Source organism: Tauraco erythrolophus, chromosome 4 (genome assembly GCF_009769465.1).
Source record: "Tauraco erythrolophus isolate bTauEry1 chromosome 4, bTauEry1.pri, whole genome shotgun sequence".
In the NCBI taxonomy this organism is placed as follows: domain Eukaryota; kingdom Metazoa; phylum Chordata; class Aves; order Musophagiformes; family Musophagidae; genus Tauraco; species Tauraco erythrolophus.
The window spans coordinates 14807553-14828473 of NC_141468.1; the positions used below are offsets into that span (position 1 = coordinate 14807553).

The following is a 20921-nucleotide window of genomic DNA, read 5'->3' on the forward strand; positions in this document are numbered from 1 at the left end:
TTGTCTCGTGACTAGCCCCCTGATTTCTTGCTGTAAGATTCAGCTTTAGGAGATCTTATGATTTCTGTTTCAAAGCCTTCAGAATGTAAGTAGACAGACACATGGGATGACAAAAATTCGTTTTGCCTATGTGGTATTTTGCCAGGCAGAAGAGGCTGAACAAAGCCAGTCATTTATGTTTTGAGCTTTTCTGCATAGCAGATGGTGTTGCAAATATCAGAAACATAATCCTGGGTGAAATTTTTATCCCTATAGCCCACGAGTACAGATTTTAGTGGCAGAAAAGCAATGGTGCCCTAAGTAGATCATAATTTGCTATGAATTTGCTGAAATGCTTAAATTCAAAATAAGCATCCTGGTTTTCCATTGGCATAAACTAGAGAAAATCTGGACAGGAGAACAAAGCACGTTTCACTTTCAGGGATCATTTTGTCCATTTAGTCAGCCTGTGAAATTTGTCTAAATCCCATCACTTAAATGTGCTGGCTTCCCTGAAGCCAGCCCAAGCAACCCAGGGACACCAGTGCTTTCATCCCCTATTTAATTGGCTTCTCCAAAGCAGCACAATAGACTTGTATCAAACCACAAAATTCTTCCTGTTAGCTGATGCTCATGAATAGCTCTACTATACACTTGGAGTGGCGGGAACTGCTGCTGTAATGATATTTACCTATTGGACTTGCAGGGATATTACAAGCATTAACTCATGTTTGCACAGCTTTTGCACAGCTTTAGAGTGTTGTATCTATTCTAATTATTATTGCATTAGTGCTGCCTGGCTCGTGGTTAAAGGAAGTGGCGCAAAGAAGTTTTGTATCAAAAGTCGTGCTCTGGTTTGATCTGCAGGGAGATGTGCTGGGAGCGGAGGCTGCGGAGGTGCAGGGCAGATAAAGCTTCAATAAAACACCAGACCTGCAAGTCAATTAATTCTAGTCCTCGCTGCGACTCACGGTTTCTCTTGCTACTATATATAACTTCTTTGGCTATAGATTATATCCACCTCCACGTCCCAGACATAACATATTGCTTGTGCTGTAAAGGAGCACTGGGACCCTCATGGATCAACATATCAACTGTAATGGATTGGATTCACTGCTGGCAAGTCTTTGTGCCTTCTCAGATATACTCTGACATTTGCCACATAATTCAAAGGAAATAAACCCAGGTGACCTTGTCTCTGTTGAATCTGCTCTCTGTGGATTGCTATTCTTTTATCTGAATTTTTACTAATATAGTAATAACCCACTCAAATATAGGCACCGTAACATCTAGCAGATAAAAAAGTCATTTTAAAAATCTTTCTTCTCATCCCACAGACATTTTGCACAGGCTCTGCCTATTTTGAAATGGAAAAGCAAAGTTTTCTTGCAGATCTAGTAAGACTAAAATGCGTGGATATTCTTCTAGTAATTCAGAATTGAAAGGGATTAGATTTGTTGTGATACCTGAAAAGTATTCTATCCCTTCTGCTATTTCATGCTGTGCAGTTTCAGCTACTGGCATCACCGTGATGGTAATATACTGTCTGCTGTGTTAAATTCTTTAAAATATAGATGTGATGGCAGTGGATAGTAGATTGGAGAGTCCACTTGATTTCAATCCCCAGGTGCTGATTGTGGCTTGCAGCACCGACAGACACCACTGCTCGCCTGTGTACTTTCGGGGATCTCCTTATAAGAAAAGGGGAAGTTTTAATGCGAATGCTGAGTCTAGTATCCTTAAAAATATCTATTAGAAATGCTGATTCTTGTCATTCCTGGCATAAATTGAAACCTCTTCCCAGGTTGTTATGGTTTGAAGTGGGGGGGGGGAGGTCCAGGTGGCAGAAGCTGCCCATCAGACCAGACTCCCATCCCCCTCGGGGCTTGAGCCAATCGGCGCCTCTGCGAATTGCCCTATTTACGTCGGGACAAAGGAAACGGAAAGGTGTGCCTTTGCCCAGGAGCAAGGCGAAGGGAGTGGGGCACTGCCCCTGCTCCTGGCGACCAGGCGGGCCGTTGGCCCGGGCTGGGCCGGTGCCCGCCCCGTCAAGGATCGCCCCGACGGAGCCGCTTGGGGAACTCGGGGGGAGCCCCGCTCCTGGGGCGCCCACCGGGCCGAGTTCACCCAGTAAAGACTGAGATCTGAGAGAAACGGCCACACAGATAAGAGGTCAGTGAAGATGGAATGGAACAATGTGTGCTGTGGCCGAGTCCCCCTTGCCAGCAGCCCCTTTAAAACCAGTCCTCGGTGGAGCAAGCAGAGACCCAGTCGCAGCCCGTGGAGGATCCACGTCGAGAAGAGATGCCAGAGCCCGAGTACGGTACACATCTAGAGTCCGTGGGATGACCCCCGCCGATGGGGAGGTGCTTTGTTAAAGGAGATGCCTGAGCCTGAGACTATTGTGAATCATGGGCACAGGTCGAGGTGCATTTACGCATCTAAGTCTGTACGGAGACGCATTTGAGGTCGATATGACGACCCACGCCGGAGCGCATTTAAAGTCTGTGTGATGACCCACACCAGAGTGAGTGGCTACAGCTCCTTAAAGGTCCAGGAGTAGCCCACACTTGGGGCAATCCGATGGGGTAAGGATTTGCCTCCTAGTGGGTAGGATTCACGCTTTCGCCGTGAGTAGGGGATCCACTGGAGCAAGGGACAATGGTGTAAGGACTCCTTCAGCTTTAAGGGAAGCAGCAGTAACAACTTGGAATGAACTGACCTGCACTCCCCCATTCCCTGTCCCCTATGCCGCTGGGGGGAGGAGGTAGAGCCAGGAAGAAAAGGCAAAGGGGGGGGAGTGGTGTTGTTTTTAAGATCTGGCCTTGTTTTCTTGTTATCCTCTCAAGTAACCGTTTTTGTTTGCTTTTTTCTTTGTAGGTAGCTGTTAATAAACTGTTTTGCTTTAAGAGAACAGCCTCTTTTGCCCAGGACTGTGGTTGGTGGGTGCTCCTCTGTTCCTGTCTCGACCCTCAGCTCTTTTATTATATTTTTCTCCTCTCCGTTTTACTGGAGTGGGAGAGCTGTGTGGGGTCTAGTTGCCATATCGGCCTAACCCACGACACAGGTGCTGTGTGGAACTTGGCACACCTGTGTCACAGCCAGGTCTGTTGTGCTTTGCAGGTGGCCGGTAGGGTCAGTCTGGAAATTAAGAAAATCCCACTGCAATTACTTTAGGTTGCTGAAGAACAGCTGCCAGCAACGCTATTGCAGTCTGCCTTGCTATTCAGAAGAGAACATACAGCTATTTGTTGATAACTGTTATTTTTCACAGGCATATACAAGAAATTAAGCATACTGCTTTGTTTTCACAAAGACAGAAGTAATTTATCTCCATATAGCACCTTGAGGCCAATATATGCAAATCCAGCTACGGACTATCATGGAGAAGAGATAAATGACTGTTCTTTGAACATAAGCAATAAGGAAAACATGTCATTTAGTCTAATGGAACAACTTACAAGATGTCTTGTATCTTTTGTTAAACAATCTTTTAATTTCAGAAGGGTCTAGGAAATCAAATTAGTGCAGAGAATTGATGTCTGTTTACCAAGTTCTAAAAAGTTTGCTGTGAGGAATCTCACAAATTCAGTACCGAGATCTTTAATATTACACCTCACTGAGGGTTATTTAACTGCTGATCTATAGAAATTAGGCATCTTTGTTGACCATGAGGCTCTGCAATTAAACCATTATTTAAAGCTTCAATGCTAGTGACAACAAGTCAAAAAGAGATAAAGTCCTGTTAAAGTGTTTCCCACAGAACGTTAGAGAGGAGTAGGGTGTTTACAAGAGATCAGTGGAAAAGTCTTGGAAAAAAGTAATAATATAAGGATATAAGCTAAGATACTAATAAATTAGAAAACAATGCCTATTTGTTGGCATGCATGTAATTAAGATGTGATTTAAATAATACTAGTGTATATTTTTTTTAATATGGCTTGCTTAACATGTCTCATTCATCAAATATTTCCTCTGCAGGCTGTAGTGATACAACCTAATCTCTAAATACACTAAAAATATTTGTTTTTCAGTTGCTGTGCTCAGTGTAGCTAGTGACAGCTTGATGGGAATTTCTCAGTGAATTATTGGAAACAGATGTGCACAATAAGAATAAAGTGAGCTTCAGAAATGAAAGAATTATGAGATGATGAATGTAAGAGTCATACTGGCAGCAGCTACTCCTGTTTCAGCAATGGCTTATAACACACTAAACTAAGACAAGCAAAGCATGTGATGTGCAATTGATTTCTCATGTTATGCATTTAAGAAATAAAAACTTGCATAAACTATTGAAGGTGTGGCATCAGATCCTGGAGTTCTCATTCAAGGAAAAAGTAACTTTTAGGTGGTTAATCCCATTAAAGTTCCAAGTTAAATTTAAATTAAAATGATAACAGTGGTTAAAATGGAATATTTGCTAGAGTAAGGACCACAGAATGTACCAGCTTGCCTTTACCACAGAAGTATCACGTATGTATTATTCTTCAGTATATTATTTCTTGAGTGAAATCCTGAAAGAACTTTGAAATTGTGTTACCTGGCTTGTGACAAATCTAGGTCTCGAGTCATCAGCATACGTAAGCCTTCTTCATTAAAAAAAAGGTTGTTTCCTCCAGACATGATGCCGCATTTCCTTGATGGCTTTCCACCACTCACAAGCAGGAATCTGTCTGACTCCAGCTGACCTGAATACACAGTAAATACATATTTATGATTTACTCCAAAGTGCTCCTACTGCAGGAGTACTATTTCCAGAGGAAGAGAGCTAAATTAAACATCACATGCAGAGTGAAGAAATATTCAGTGTTTCTGATCCAATGTATTCTAGAAAACTGCCACGAGTCAAAACAAAAATAAACAAAATAAACACAGAAGTATGAAATCTGGGACCTTAGTCTCCAGTTATTCACACGATTTTGCATTTTTTTTCATTTTTTTTTAAGATAACAGCAAAGTACTCACGTCTACAAAGAAACTTCGGGTACCATGTGGTAGCATGCAAGCAAAGGCTGGGAAAATTTAAAATGAACAGCAACACCTATGAAGGGATGAGTTTGGTTCACAGGTGCTGCTTTATGCAAATTGTGCTCTTCTTGCCATGCTTGCTAGTGGGGGAAACCTCGAGGTGGTCTGAGCTGTGCGCGTGGATGCTGTGTGTGCCCAGGCATGCCTGAGGCTTTGAGTTCCCTCCTGCCATCACTTGTTTGGGGTCTGCCATGCTCGCCAAGTGGTGGCCCTCGCTGCTGAGGCACACAGTCTGTTCTGAAACCATGTTTGCCTTATTAAGGCCACTTAGATTTTCTTTGTAGTGAGAAACGAGACAACCTTAAAGCCCTCCGTTGTTTGCTTCACTTGCATGCTTCTGTCTGTGCTGAAGTCAAACTACCATCAAACCATAATTTTCTTCTAAAATTATTTTCTGCATGTAGAGTTTCAGGAAATTCTGTTTCAGTGAGGATTTTGTAGTCCAGCCTTAACAACATCACAAAGAGCCAGACGCTCCAAACCAGACAACTGATAGCCATCAGACATTCACAAACCATTCTTGAGAATGACAACTAAACTACTTGGTTCATGGGAATACCCCTGCAGCATAAATTATATTCAGAAGCATGCAGAGGTGAGGAAGACTTTGCTGTTTTATGCCTTGAGCCCTGGGTTCCACTAAGATGGACAGTCAGAATTCAGGCCCCCCAAGAAAAGAGATACCTTCAAAATCATCCTTAAGGAAGTCAGAGTTCTTGGTACTTATTTTGCAGGTTGGCCCAGAGTAGCCAGGGTCACAGATGCACTTCGTGCCGTTGATGCAGCTGCCATGCCCGTTGCACATCTCCTCGCACTGTGGGCCGATGTACACGTTGTCAATGGCCCAAGTCACTGGCTGGGATCCCGCAGGGTAAAATCCTTGGTACCACCTGAACCTCGCCAACCTGAAAAAGGCATAAAGTGATAACAGTTCCACTTTTTTTTGTATTCCATATACATGCAATACTATGCATATATATAGTATTCTTTCTGTTGGAACTGGCTTGATAAATAGCTTAATCCTAGAAACTGACTACTATATCTAATTCCTTCAGTACCTCATGCATCTTTACGTTGACATTCAACCCAAGCACTGACAGAAATAAAAATAACATTATTCATTAGTTGTAATACCAAAACTGAATGATGGACTTGAAAATGGGATTTGAAACCTAACCACTCTTCTCTCCATCGTTCCTGGGGAGGATGGATAGCCACGGTCTGATGGATTTCCTTCTGCTTTGGCGTACAGCATCTGGGTCAGACTGGGCCACTTTCACCTTCTCCTAGAGAGTGAAATCCTACTTCATGCTGCCACCTTGCTCCCAGGGAGACCATCTGTGGAGTTGGGTTAGTAGGATCTCACTCTCAATTATGCAGAAAGAAAACATGATCTGCTGTGTCACCAGGTATTCAGCTTGCTTTCGGGCAGCTTAATCTTAAACCAGACTGATACTGCAAGTTGTTAATTTAAACTGTATTCTCCTTTGGGTGCTGCCCTGTCATTTTTAATTTGCCTCCTAAGTGCAACTTGCATCAATGCTGCATATAAAGAGGAACAGACTGGGGAAGTAGGTAAAACAAATTGAGAAGAGGAAAAACACTTGAGAAACTAATTTTATTCCCAATTGAGAAAGGAAACCAGAAGAGTAAGAAGGGAAAAGTTCTTAATTGCCTTGCATGTTTAATGTGTCTTGTTACAGATATCTAAATGCAGCAAGTGACTCAATAACACAGGTAGCTGATGAGTTTTTTTGTCTTGATTTGCTAAAAAGGAATTTTTATGAGGGTATTCAGCTGATAAGATATCTGATGGGTGGGGACATTGCTAAGAGTTTCAAGAAAGATACTCAAGAACCAGAGCCCTGCTGGAAGTCAAAATCACTGATTTTAGAGTGCCCTGAGGTGAAGGACACAAGTGTGAGGCTGGAGGTGTTGTAAACCCCTCTTCAGAGGAGATCTCTGCCCCACAGGCTGGATTCATTCCACCACTGAGGCACATCAGCTCCTTCTCTAAGGCTCCCTCCTGGTGAGGGTAAAGTGTGACTCATGTCTGAAACAGAGTGAAATATTGGTCTTGCTGAAGTCAGCAGAGGTTCCTTCACTGGCTCAACAGGCCCTGGGTTTTCCTTCAGGACAAAACTGGAATACTAATTCTTAGTTACAGCTAAGTCTCAGCTGTCTGCTGAGAACACATATAAATTTCCAAAGAAACATATGTAGTGGAAATAACTGAAAATATCTTCATCTTCATTTTCATTTAAATATAGTCACTTGACACTTTGGGGATGAAAAGCCTGTTTTTTTTTTTTATAATTACACAAGGAGTCAGGTTTGGAGTTTTTTCTTGTTATTCCAGTGGATTCTGGTGGGGAAAATCCCCCTCCAGATCTCTGGCCCAAGAATTTTATGGTGCCAAATGCTCCATGGAAGCTGTTCTGCACTGCTGGGTTTGGCTGACTATCAACAATTGGCTTCTGGCCTGGCATGTTGGGGAAGGAATAGGAGGGAAGCCAGGCAAAGAGAACAGAAAGGACTAAATCAAAATACCTGGAAGGTTTAAATGAGTTAAGGAGTTTGCATAGTCAAAATTTTCATTTGGAGGGATGTACTGGGAGTCGGGTAAAGGGTCAAATAATTATTTTGAGCAAAACCAGAAGGACAAATGAGCTGCTGCAAGAGATGATTACCTATTCCACGCTTGAAATGTTAACTGTCATAAAGAAGAAAATTCAAGTTTAAAATTTAAACATTTTCTTGAATTATTAAACATCCAGGCTTTCCAAACTTGGTTCTCATCTCTTATATAGGTCTTTTCAGAGGCATATATGGAGCCACGTATTTAGTGGAGGGCCCATTGCATGCAGCAGTTTCATAAGTACTCAGTCTCATAGTTGCATAGCTCATTTTCATTCATACGTGCTACAGTTTAACCCTTAATGATGTGATCTTCTACACAGACTGAGTTGATGCTAGAAGACAGTTTTCCCTGGAAAAGTAAACGGTACTGTTTTATACTTTGAAAAGTTAGATATTATTATGCCTGCTAGCACATACTCTTTTGCTATGCTACGTATCTGTTATCACCCAACCTGCTTTGTTCTACAAACTTTAAGCAGTTCATTTCTTAGAATCGGAGAACTTTACAGCTACAAGAGACCTTGAGTGTTTAGATCAGTCCATTTCCTTACACTGAAGTAGAATCAAGTTTATACTAGCTCACATTTTACTGCATTTTCTAATGAATTTCAAATTTCATGCAAGAATATTCTTGAGGAATTCAAATGGCTAATGCAGTGCAGTAAAGAACATTCAAAGTGCTTTAAGGACAGTCAGTTTTGCATTAATTTTACCATGCAACTCACTTCCATAAAAATGTCATCAATTAGATATATGAATAAATAGGAAATTTTCTGTGGTAATTCTACCTTAGCATTAGGCACAATGTATTTTTGGGAATGACCTGAACACTAACTAACATTCAGGACAAAAAGTGGAGAAAAATTGATCATCTGGTCTGCTCTAGTGCTGCAGCTCCTAAGCACTGCTCTTGTGTTGGGACAACATTTTGGATGGAAAACAGAAATGAAAAGAAATCAACAAGGAGCTGGGCAGGAATAGGAGCTGGACACTTACCCACAGAGGTGCAGTTTTCCAAAGTGAATGACCTCCCTTCTCCAGCCCTGGGTGGTGCCTGCGTAGTAAGTGCTACTCGGGTGATGCTCAGTGGAGCAGAGGGAGCTGAGGTGGCTGCTGCTGCTGTAGCACAAGGGGAGCAGCAGGTGCCAGGTCGCCCCCAGATCTCGTGAGAACTCCAGCTTTACCGGGTCAGCAGAGGAGCTATCAGTGGTGCAGCCAATATTGATCTGGAGGCCAAGACATGAAATGCAGAAGATGACACAGGGAAGGCTGTGGGACACCTAATCACTCTTCTCTTTGTCTTAGTCAGCCTCTTTCATTTGGTATGGTATTTATTTAGCCCAGGAAAATGGTGATTTGGGAATTTATTTAACACCTGGGTGATGCACTGAGGACATACATGTGAACACGAAATCTTACACATTGCCCTACCTATCCATGGGCATATTGCACTCTGGTTTATCATGAAATGAATATAATATGAAATCCCCAAGTACTTCTACTAAGAGAAAACGATGTAATTAGTTAGACAAAATCCCAAAGGAGAGCTGCTAACATCGATGGAGCAAATGCATCAGCTTTTGCGGTACTCTGGCAGGGACTGAAGTAATAATAGCACCCAAAACCTGTGCATTAAAATCAGAAATATTAAAACAAAACGTGCAAACATAAGCTTTTTACTTTTTTAAATTGCTGAGTTACACTATGGTCCTCTTTTATGTTACACTTCCAAAAACGAAAAAGAAGCTTATGCCACAGGACCTGTCAGGGCGTGTGCTGTATCACTTCAATATATTCTTCAGCTGTCATACTTACTACTTTTTTGCTCATGCATAGTGGCAAAGCCCTAGGAGACAATATTAAAAGAGTATCATAGCTGGACTGCATTTAGATTCAATGTCACACCAAAACATAGTTTGGCAGTGTCAAACTTCTCAGGGTGTTTTTACAAGATTCCTGATGTAGAGAACAGTAGAAAAGGCAGAAAACCTGCATGAACAACAGTTCTACTAATGAAAAAAATATGAAATGATATTTTGTACAGAATCTGAAACCTCTTAAGACATATTTTCTGCATGCCCCCAGGGCGAATTATTCTGCTTTTCTTTCTCATCAATATTAAGATTTTTTTTTTTAGTTTCAAGTTGCTTATATAAAAGACGAAGGATTAGTTCCCTTACAGGATGACTCTGCCATATAAAATAAGATGTATTATATTTAAGATGCAATAAATGAAATCCATGGCTGATGAAATACAAAGCATGTACTAAAACTATGAAATATTTTGGATTTTTTACATATCTTTGTAGCAGAAAATAAGTGTCTTTCCTACATAATACTCTGTAATGAAAATCTATTTATTTCTAAAACCCAGTAATACTTAGAACAGTGCATGAATGTTGAAAATGTATCCTGTGTCAAATTTCCTTCATCACTCTTCAGTGCACATGAGTCCCATCAACCTACATTTGACTAGAAGGGTTGTCTATTCATCTGGAAGCTTAGAGAGATGCTTGACCCAATATAGGTTTTGACTCTTGAGACAGAGAGAAACTCTACTCCATTATGCATAACTTCTTTATTTATACTAATGTCCTCGAAAACGTGAGCTGAAAACAATGTTCTTACCACATTGAGTAAGTGAAGTGAGCACAGAGATTTTATGAGGTTAATGCTCTGAAAACTTATGAATACCCTAAAGTGACCTCAAACGTTTTTGTTCTACAGGCTGTAATCTATATTTTAAAACAGAAAATGATTTGCATTCAATAATTTATGAATTAGTTGCATGACAAACTGAAGCGTGCATGAGTACACAGCTAAACCTAGCTTTCTTGGAAAACCCTTAGTATCATTTGAGTAACTGTTTATGAACTGGTATCATTTGGTGTTTAATGCTACAGTATGCTACATCTTTGTTAAAAGCAGCCTGGTAATTGTGTCATGGCGATTTACATGAAAGATTCTCTTACAATTTCTTAATGACAATATAATGACCCCTCTAAACGAAATGGTTACTCCCATCAGTAGCTGCCCCAGTCAATGCACAGTTTAGATTTTCAGATAAACCAGAAACACAGTTTAGTTTAGACTACATGTTGTCACTGAGGGTACCTTTTTCCACTAACAACATGAGAAGCACAAAAAATATACTCCTTATTCACAAGCTTTAGGTAACTTCCCAAGATGGGATGAATTCAGGCCACCATGGGCAAAACCCACTAGAACCTCTAGGAAGTCATGGGCAGAAGCAAAAGGAAAGGAGATTCTTGGCTCTCTGAGAAAGTACAACCAGGGCAGTTAAGCCAGCATGCAGGAAAAATTAATTTCTGTGTCACAAATGAAGTCATAGCTCTCCACTGGGTCAGCTTGTGGAAATGCTGTGCCCTACTCCAGCTTATCCACACTTATCCTGAGCAGACTGTGAAGTGGCAGTCTAGATCTTCACTATTCTTTGCTCCTCATCTTGTCTGCCAGTGGTGACTCTTCAACTTGTAGGACATGAACCTTGTAGGACATGCTATCAGTGCAAGCATATACACATGGACCAAGTAGTAATTTAGGCAATAAAATAGAAGACTTTGAGGCAGAAATTTCTCTTCTCTGTGTGTTAAAAGCTTCATGATACACCCACATGAGGGAAAGTAATATCAAAACAATTACATGGGAAATTAGATGGGCTTCTCTACTTGGCAATCAGAACAGCTGGACAAATACACCAAGTAGCAGGATCTGAAAGAACAGAACTCTCTAAGCAAAAGGCAAAGTAACTTTCCGAGGACAAGTACCTCAAATTGGATTATAGTGTTTTCATTTACACTCAGGTCCCTTGTTGTGATGGAGTGCTCTCCAACTTCATTTGAAACAAATACCATAGCTGAATCTTCTTCCCTGTAAAAAAAAGAAGGGGTACTTTAGACTCAGTTTATTCCACAGTCACTTATTTCTAATTTATTGCTCAGAGATGCTTACGGAGCTCCTTTAGATGAATATGGGCAATAAAGTCCAATGTTTCCACCAGGATAGAAAAACCAGTTGTCCTCTTTGGGACCAAAGTCAAAAGTATCCAAAAGGATCATGGGATTCTTTAGGTTATTTCCATCAATAATGAAGTCATCAATAATCCATATTTCTTCTTTTTTGCCTGCAATAAAAAGGGGAACATTCTTATTAAGACCTAATATTACTATTATTAGAGAACAGAACAGTGGCTAGTATTTATAGATTATGTTGAGAAAAGGGTGTTAAAAGAGTGACTTCACTGCTTTCATTTTCTGTAAAAATAGTCCTCATACTGCTCTGCAGTCTGACCCTACAGAATTAACTTCCTTTCCTCTAAAATTTACAGAAGTCACAGGAAACTGAAGAGTAAAAACCTATGTTGGGCAAGTGGCTTCCATTTAAATCATATTTACTTAGAAACTCATGAGGATGGAACCAGGCTCTTCTCACTGGCATCCAATGACAGGACAAGGGGAAATGGATATAAGCTGGAACACAGGAGGTTCCACTTAAACATGAGGAAGAACTTCTTCACAGTAAGGGTAACAGAACACTGGAATAGGCTGCCCAGAGAGATTGTGGAGTCTCCTTCTCTCCAGAGAAGGAGACTCCACAACCTCTGTGATTCTGTGGATATGTTCAAAACCCACCTGGACGCGTTCTTGCGTGATCTGATCTAGGTGGTCCTGCTCCGGCAGGGGGATTGGACTAGATGATCCTTTGAGGTCCCTTCCATTCCCTAACATTCTGTGATTCTGTGAAACTCTAGCATCAATACCTTCTTTAATTAAGAATCATCTAAATGAGCAGTTGCTGTAGAGCCTAAGCAGCCTGTGTTTGCCTGGCAAGAGCTCTTCAAGACAGAAGAAAATTCTGAGTGACCTTCTCTCCAATGGATTATGAATTCAAATGTGTTGCAAAATTGGTGCTTTCAAACCGGAGAGGAAGAATTAGATTGACAGATCTCTTGTGTAACTTTTTTGCATCTACCTGTTGTGTTGATCAGAGAAAGTTAAATGGCTTCTTTTAAATGAAATTCCTACTTAAGAATAATGTCCGTAAGAAAAGTTTAATTCAGTGTTTTAGGCAGGACCCATCAGAAGAATGAACTGGAGCTGGATTCTTAAGACTAGATTTGAATTTGCTTTGTTATTAGAGGTGTGCTAGGCATTTGCCTGCATGGAATAAATCTTTGCTATGTCACTGCCTAAATGATTGCTGGAATTCTTTAGAGACCTTAACATCAGCTCCTGCTAAGAGATGTGCTCAGTGTAACTGAGAGCAGAGGAGAGCTTTCTTCGCTGGCACATCTCTTGTAATCAAGAGGAATGAGCTGCCTTCCTCTTGTGGTTTTCTACAGTCCTTTACAATTTAATCAAAAGATTAACTGCTCACTACATGCTCTTTCTAAATGGGTTTTTAATGCCTAGCTAATTCTGAGCAAGGCAGGCCCAGTTCCCATTTACACTTGGGGCATTTTTGTATAATTAGAGCTTTGTAATGGGGGTCTCAGTGTAAACTAGAATCAGGTGCATTAAAAATAATGGGGAGAACCTGAGTGAAGTTAACTTTATCGGTGTTGCTTGATCTCCCAGTTCCTGCAGGACCAAAGCTGGTAGTCTTCTGCACATAGTCAAGGGGTATTAGACTAAGGTTCTTTCACTTTAAAGCATACAGCAGCTTTATAAGACCAGTAAATATAATACTGTGATAATTTTAATTGCAGAACTCGAAATATAAGGAAACAAGATTTATGAGTCTCTATTCTTGCTGAATTCAAAAATCTAGCCTCTTACAGATGCTGAGCTGTGCAAGTGTGGACCTGGGGTCCCATGGGTGTCTCATCCTTACCGTTGTTGTAAGGTTGCCAGAGCCTGAACCGCGTCGCATTGCTTTGGGCTGCATATGGCAGAGGAACGTTAATAAAGAGGACATCCGTAGTCTGTGTGAAGTAAAACTCATCTATCAGGTGCCAAGTGATGCCTCCGTTAACAGAATATTGCAGCAGGATGGAATGAGACCTCTCGGGGGTGCCTGGAGCAGAAAGGACACGCATTTACATTCATTATAATCCGGTTTGAAAAAACACTGGCTCAAAAACACTTCTTCAAATGTAAGTACAACTAGGTTACTTTGACATCTACTACTGAGTATGGGCTTGCTTTAACAACAACTTAAGCTGTTGAGAGTTTATATGTGTATTATGCATACACATCTTCCTGTGCTTTCCCTTGGTTGTCAGTCTGCAAAATTTTAATGAATTAGGGAATAGATTTACATTACTGTTCATTATATGTATGGTCACAGTTAATTTACTTGGATGAGAAGCTATCTCAGTGTTACAATTTTTTACATTAGAACAAGCCAGCTCCTTCTACCATAGACATTTTTCAGTAATTCAGTATTTGTTCACTTGCTGTTCCCAGGTACCAGACATTATCATCACCATCTGTAGCACCTACAGATAAAGACAGAGTCCTTATCCTCATCAATTCATAGTCCATGACTCTGACTGCAGACACTGATATGACCATATTCATGCCCAGAAATCATATAATTGATGTAAAGCACTGAAGATCTTTATTAGCATGTTTTAACAACAACATCAACAAAGCAATATTCTGTGCTTTAAACTGGGACTAAAAATCAGTAGTGGAACTGAGAGTAAAATTTACATTTTCTGACTACCAGTTCCTCCTTTTTTTACTTAAAGCTTTATAGAGCCAATAAAGTCTCTATACAGCCCCGTCTATTAACATATGCTGATTAGAGCCCTGCACTTGCACTTGATGCAGGTTACCTGCACAGGCTCAGTCTCCAGTGTATTTTTGGCCCGTGCCTGACTTGCTGATCAGATACATCAGTGTCTGAGTGATGGTACCTCTGAGCTGGGTACCATCAAACAAATTTATGCTCTCCACTCCCCTCAGCGCAGGAAAAGTGATAGCAGTTCCTCAAAAACTCAGTATGAGGGCAGGAACTAGCAGCAGAAAAGGGCTAAGGGACAGTCTCTTAACCCCTGCCTTACTGTGCAAGTTTCTCCCACATTCTGGTCCTAAATTAACTAAATTTGCTGAAGCCAAAGTGCCTTCTGTGCACGTTCCCCCTCTGCTCTGCTCCAGCACAAAGTCGCTCTTCAACCACTGCATGTGGAACAGCGCAGAGAAGAGGCATTCACAGTCAGGAGCTGATTTCAGCTTATCTGTGGCAATTAAGAGTAAACAACACACTGCTCTTAATGCTTACATCTGAGAGATGTGCCTAGCTATATTAATTAGCATTCAACATTAGGCAGCTTGTTGGGACAAAGTCCTGAATCCAGGCCTAGGACCAACAAGCCATATAGATTTAATGAGAAAAGAGTTCTCCTGCAGTTTCACTGCTTTACCTCTTGTGGGTCAAGTGTGGAAATCCAGCCTTGAGCCTTCGGCTATTCCTGCCTTTCAGAATGATATTTTTACCCTCCATATTTTTTAATATTTTGGCAAGGATCATATGTAGAAATATTTCCAAAGCACAGTTTTGTAAAAGAAGTCATCACAAATAATTTGGTTTTAAACAAGAAGTATTGGGCATGTTATTGTTTTGGGGTATGTTATGTTTTTGGCTGCTATTGTTTTCTCTCTTTTCCATAAAGTACTTAAACAACACTGATAAATAGCCAAATATATATGATTAAATGCCTATTAAAGGGAATGAAACTTAATTCAGAAAGAGCTACATTTTTACTTGCCTATACAGAGATTTGGCTAAGATATTTGTTTAGAAAGAAAGAGGTGGTCAAAACTACTCTCATGCAAGTCAGTTAGGGTCCAGTCTCAGAGTGCTGAGCTTCCTACAGAAACTAGGAACACCTTCCACCAAAGGGAGAGGGGTTTTTGCATGTTGAGAGTTCAGCCTTGAAGTGCCGGTTCTATAAGCAATGCTGGGAAAAACTTCTGAGACTGCATGAGAGTGACTCAAAGCTCAACCAGGTTAGTGGTTCTCCATCATGTCACTCCTGACTGGGATAAACTTATTTTGCAAGGCCAGAGATGGCAGGGGCTTGAAGCAGAGTAAAACTGAATCATTGGCTTGAACGTGCTCATACTAGAGAAACTGTCTCAAGCTTGTTACAGCAACTCATAAACTTGGCTTGCAAAGTCCGACTATTCTTCATACACAATTAAATAGAATTATGGGGTTTTATTCATCTCTACGATACCTACTAAGAAGCCAAATGGTAAGAGCTTTTAATACAGTGACCTGAATCTTGAAAATGAAAAACTCTGTAGTTCCTTATCTGTCCATTAAGTAAAGTACTATAGGCACCATTTTATGACTTTAAAACGGACAAATTCATTTTCTCCTAACATACTGCAAAATCTCTAAAAATCTTGAGCTTTTTTGTTTCTCTTCTGTTTAAAGACTGTACTAGCTGTGCTGTTTTTGATACCACCACAATTTACTTTTTTACTGCACAGATGGCCATGTAGACTGGTAGCAAGGTAGGAATGATGCAGAATCTCAAACAAGTTCTCACATTATCTACCATAAACTGATGATCATGTACACTGAAGTTGAAAACATGAATCCATATTCTTTTCTGTATGGCTTCTATGGCTATGGCTTCTACGTATGGCTTCTTTTTCTGTGGCTTCTATGTATGAATAAAGCTAGAGAAGTGATAGGAACTCAACAGTGTTCTTACCTTTGGCAATAAATTTAAATGAAAACTGGATATACACGGTATTAGTGCAATCTAGATCTCTTGAAACAAGCATTCTCAGTCCTTCCTGCAAATACAGAATATATAGTGTGAATCTTAGTTCCCATTATCGAAGACACCCTGCAGCTTACCATTGTCTGGATGTTGTTTGTTACTGACTGCTGGTGTCAGTGAGAGAGGTAGTTCTGTCCCGCACCTTCTCCCAGGCGGAAAACAGGGACAGTGGTAGCCTTGGCAAAGAGAGTCACAGTGGTGCCAAGGGGTAGGTATGGGTGTGTGTCAGTACCAGAGGCGCAGCTACATGGTCAGGTACAGACACAGGTACAGCTCATTCAGTTCATGCTCTGAACCACTGGGAAGTGATCTGATCTGTGAGCACTGACTTAGACATTGAGTCCAAGCTAATATACACTTTTTTTTTTTCAGCAAATTGTATAGTAGCCAAGCACTCTAATTTCCAGGCAGAAAGAGTCCTCTCTAGGAGCTCTTTTCTGTGCCTCAAAAAGTATTTTGTGCAGACATCCTCTTCTGGGGCAACCTCTTGACTTAGAGCAGTAAGTAAAGGGAGCAGATAGGAAACCTCATAGTGACCCCTAAGGTCCTGTTCGTCTCTGTAGATGAGCTCAATGTTGTGTGGATCCTGGGGCCAGAGCCAGTCCCAGTTCTGCAGAAATCTGGCAAACCATCTCTCAGAGCTTCCCTCTTTCTCAGACCTGTTCCCCCAAAGGAATAACCTACAGGAACGACCAATCCAAGTTTTAGACAATTCATATCCTGTGATTTGTGATTTAAATGATCTAAAGAGGTTGAACTGGAGTCAAGGTTTTGCACAGAAATATTTCTAAAGAATTAATTTCTACACCAAATGTTATTAAACTTTGCTTTTATGGGGCACCTAAATTCTCAGTGTTAAACGAAGACTAATGTGTGAACTTAAAATTTGTGTGCTTATGTGAACTAAAGCCTTTATATTTATGTGCTTTGTTGAAGAACTGAGAAGTGCAGAAAATAGTGTATTTCCCAGCCTTTTTTAACCTGTAATTAACAAAAAAAAATCCTTAAAGAGATAGAAAACTACATAAACATTGAATAAACAGACTACAGTGCCGACTAATTTGTATTATTCAAAATACTCAAAAGCCAATCAGGGGATTTTAAGACACAAACTCAATTGATTGTAATGTGTACCAGATTTCCAAGTCACTCACTTGGCCTCAGGAATCTCAGCCGCAAAGTTTCATTCTTTTCCTTTGGTGGTTAAGGAGGAATTTATACCACAAATGAAAGTAATAGCCAACAAACTGATGAAACTCATTTGTTCATAAAAAACAACTGTGACAAACATGGTGCATATTTAGGGCAGGAAAAGACAAGAAAAATGAAAATGTCAAATTCTAGCCTAAAGACTTTGACATGAACATATGGAGGGAAACAACAAAAAATTACTTTCTGTTTTTGACTCTACTAGTTTTTATTCATTTTTTCAATGTAAGTAATCTCTGACCCCTTTAAAAACGAGAGCTGTTCCAGACTTGATGGTGTCACCATTCAGGTTTCCCCTCTCAGCACCGTAGACCTCAGGCCAAAGGTCTGGATGCAAGTTGCCATTGAAATCATCCTTCAGGACAGATGGCAGAAGAATGACAGGGACACAGTATGGACCACCAAAGCCTCTGTCACACCTAGCAACAAATTGGGAGAAAAAGGTGTTATCCATCTGGCCTAGATAAACCACCAAATCCTATCTATGAAGCTTGTTAAGCAGGTTGCTACTTACACACAACGACCTGCATCACAGATGCCGTGGCCTGAGCACATCCAGGGGCACCCTGTAGCCAGGACCACATTATCAATAGCCCAAGAATCAACACCAGAAGCATAGTTGTACTGAATCCATCTGAACCGTGTTCTGGGAGAGCTAGAAAAAACAGAGTGAATGTAGTTCAGTCTTCAAAATGTCTACTCCACAAAGTGCTAAATAATAAAGAAAATTCCATAGATTTCAGGAGAAGGAAAGCATATTAATAAACATACTGTATTTGAGAAAGATTCATATACCAGTTGGAGCTGGTCATTTCAGTTTCTCAGGTTAGTTTTAGAGCAAAGTTCCAGCAGACGCTAAAGGAGACTGCCCAAAGTGGAAGACGAGAAAGTCAACGTTGCTGTGACTTTTGCTGGTCAGCACAGTGGTTGAGCAGAAGCTATTTGCTACATTCGCGTTCAACAGCTCCATGTATTGCTAGCAGAGTTAAAACAATGTAATTGCTTCAGTAAACTAAAAAGTAATTGTCCTGGTTTCAGCTGGGACAAAGTTGGTTCTTCTTTTTAACAACTAGAAGAGCTCGGTGTTTTGGTTTTAGTCTGAGGCTCGCTCTGAGAAGAATGCTGATAGTGCACTGATGTTTATAGTTGGCACTGAGGTCTAAAGGACTTTTCAGCTGCCGTGTTCTTGCCAGTGTGCAGGAGCACAACAGAACAGGGGGGAGCATGGCCGGGACCGGGGGGGTCCACGACTCCCCTTGTGATTTGAACTTAGACTTAGGATTGAGGGCCAAACTGGCCAATTAGCATTCCTTATCATGCAACGTCATGTCCAGTATAAAATGAGGGTCAGCCAGAAAGAAGGGCCTTTGCTCTTCTGGGACTCTCACTCTTGGACTCTCGGAGTGCTCTCTCTGTCTCACTCTCTATTTTTCGGGCCTCTCGCTCGTCCGGGATGGCAGTGTCAGGACTTATCTGTTTCGGGATCATTAGTCTGGGATGGGACAGGCCTTGGTCAAGGGGTGGTGAGCAATTACACTATGCAACACTTGTTTGTATATATATTTATCATTATACATATGTGTATATTTATATATTATTATTAGTAGTATTAAATTGTCCTTATCTCAACCCATGGGTCTCTTTCCCTTTTCCCCTTTATTTCTCTTCCCCATCCCCTGGGGGTGGGGGAGGGTGAGTGAGCGGCTGTGTGCCTTTTAGTTGCCGGAGTGGCCTAAACCACGACAGTAATGAAAGTTCATTTATACTAAGTGGTGTGCAAAGAAAAAACAATCATTACATATGTTCATATATGTATGTACAACAATGTATGGGTATATAGGTACACACATGCATATGCATACACACTGCTGTAGCTGCTGACTGCCTTTTTATCTTCAGATGAGCAAAGTATTTTGGAAAAAAAAAAATCTGTCAAGATGCTATGGGTCAGATCATCTTGGATTAGTTCAGACAGGAAATGTGCTGTGGAGCTGATCCTGGAACAACACACAGACAATTGCCCTCAGACTGACAGGATCAGGATAACTTTATATTTGTGAAGAATATTCTTTGGAAGAAGATGCACAATCCTCTGGAGCGAACTATGGAATTAGAAACCAAGATGTGAACCCCAGTCCCAGATCATTTACTGCATGTCCATTTTTACCACCGTATTTTCTGGGTGGTGAAATATACAGAGGTAATGCGTAAAGTGCTTTGAACAATTACAGAACTGTTCAGAGTAGTGGTAAGCAGTATTATTGTCATCTGTTACTTCTAAATTAGAGCATGGTTTTATTCGGAGAGACGGATGCCAGCATATCTGCCACATCCATTTACAACAACACGATATCACTAGGAGGCAGGCAGAACTCTCCTCCCGGTCAAAAGGGTGGAGGTGGCACATCCAGTAACATACGTTTTGACTTGCTGAATGCCATGACTAACATGCCTAAATGTTGGATGACAACTTATATGCAATGACAGAAAATACTTCTGTATGAAAAGATGTGTCAGGGCATTAATTCTTGCTTCTTATTGGGTAAATGTTAGAAAAGCTTGGTTTAGCATTCCTATTCTAGCTGTCATAGATTATAGGCAAGACTTAAGAATTCACTCATCCAAAGTTGTTACTTCCTTAAGTTCCCGCAGTTCACATTATAGCTGATGAAATATTTTGAAGTGAACTTCAAAATTCCGATGGCGTGACAACACACATTTAATAATTTAAAAGACATGTAGAAAATTCCCCAGCTGGAGGATGTTTGCTCAAATTAGATCAGCAAAATCTGTATCAAACAGCCAGAAGAACAGTGCTCACTTAGTTGCGGGTGGAAGGTAGACTGTAATTCTCTTCCAGTTTTGGAATCTTTCTGAGGTGTAGATGGAGCTCTCGGTGTAGTGCTGACAGCCGATGGTTGGAGGGACGCACTCCTCCGTCACCAGGTGCCAGTCTCTCCCGTTGTTCAAGGAATACTGCAGGTGAATGCTATGGGAATTGCTGTATGGCTTGCTGCAACCCATGCTCAGCTCAAACTGCAAGAAAGTGGAGGCTGATACATGGAAGTCCCAAGTCTCAGCATAACGAGGTTTTCCTAGGAAAAGAGAACAAAAAAAAAAAAAAGAAAAAAGTGTACCTCATGCTTATACTTTCAGTACTGCCATTGAAACTTTTACCTTCTTCTTTTCAGCCTTCTCTTCCCTGTAGATTACTATATACTTGAATTTGTGTATACCTCCTCTCTTTTAAAAACTTGACTCATATATATTTTATAAAATAGCTGCATACAAATGTGGCAAT

General features: G+C 40.8%; 1 protein-coding gene across 2 annotated transcripts in view; it reads right to left on the minus strand.

The window, feature by feature from the left end:
- RELN (reelin) overlaps positions 1-20921 on the minus strand; it is a 308977-nt gene that overhangs the window by 32809 nt on the left and 255247 nt on the right. For both annotated transcript variants that reach the window (XM_086611234.1, XM_086611233.1), the window contains exons 34-43: positions 20442-20715; positions 18135-18275; positions 17862-18039; positions 16340-16424; positions 13501-13683; positions 11620-11791; positions 11436-11538; positions 8644-8873; positions 5692-5912; positions 4520-4667 (exon numbers count right to left, since the gene is read on the minus strand). In XM_086611234.1, coding sequence (XP_086467360.1) covers positions 4520-4667; positions 5692-5912; positions 8644-8873; positions 11436-11538; positions 11620-11791; positions 13501-13683; positions 16340-16424; positions 17862-18039; positions 18135-18275; positions 20442-20715 — 1735 coding nt within the window. The remainder of the gene's footprint in view (positions 1-4519; positions 4668-5691; positions 5913-8643; positions 8874-11435; positions 11539-11619; positions 11792-13500; positions 13684-16339; positions 16425-17861; positions 18040-18134; positions 18276-20441; positions 20716-20921) is intronic.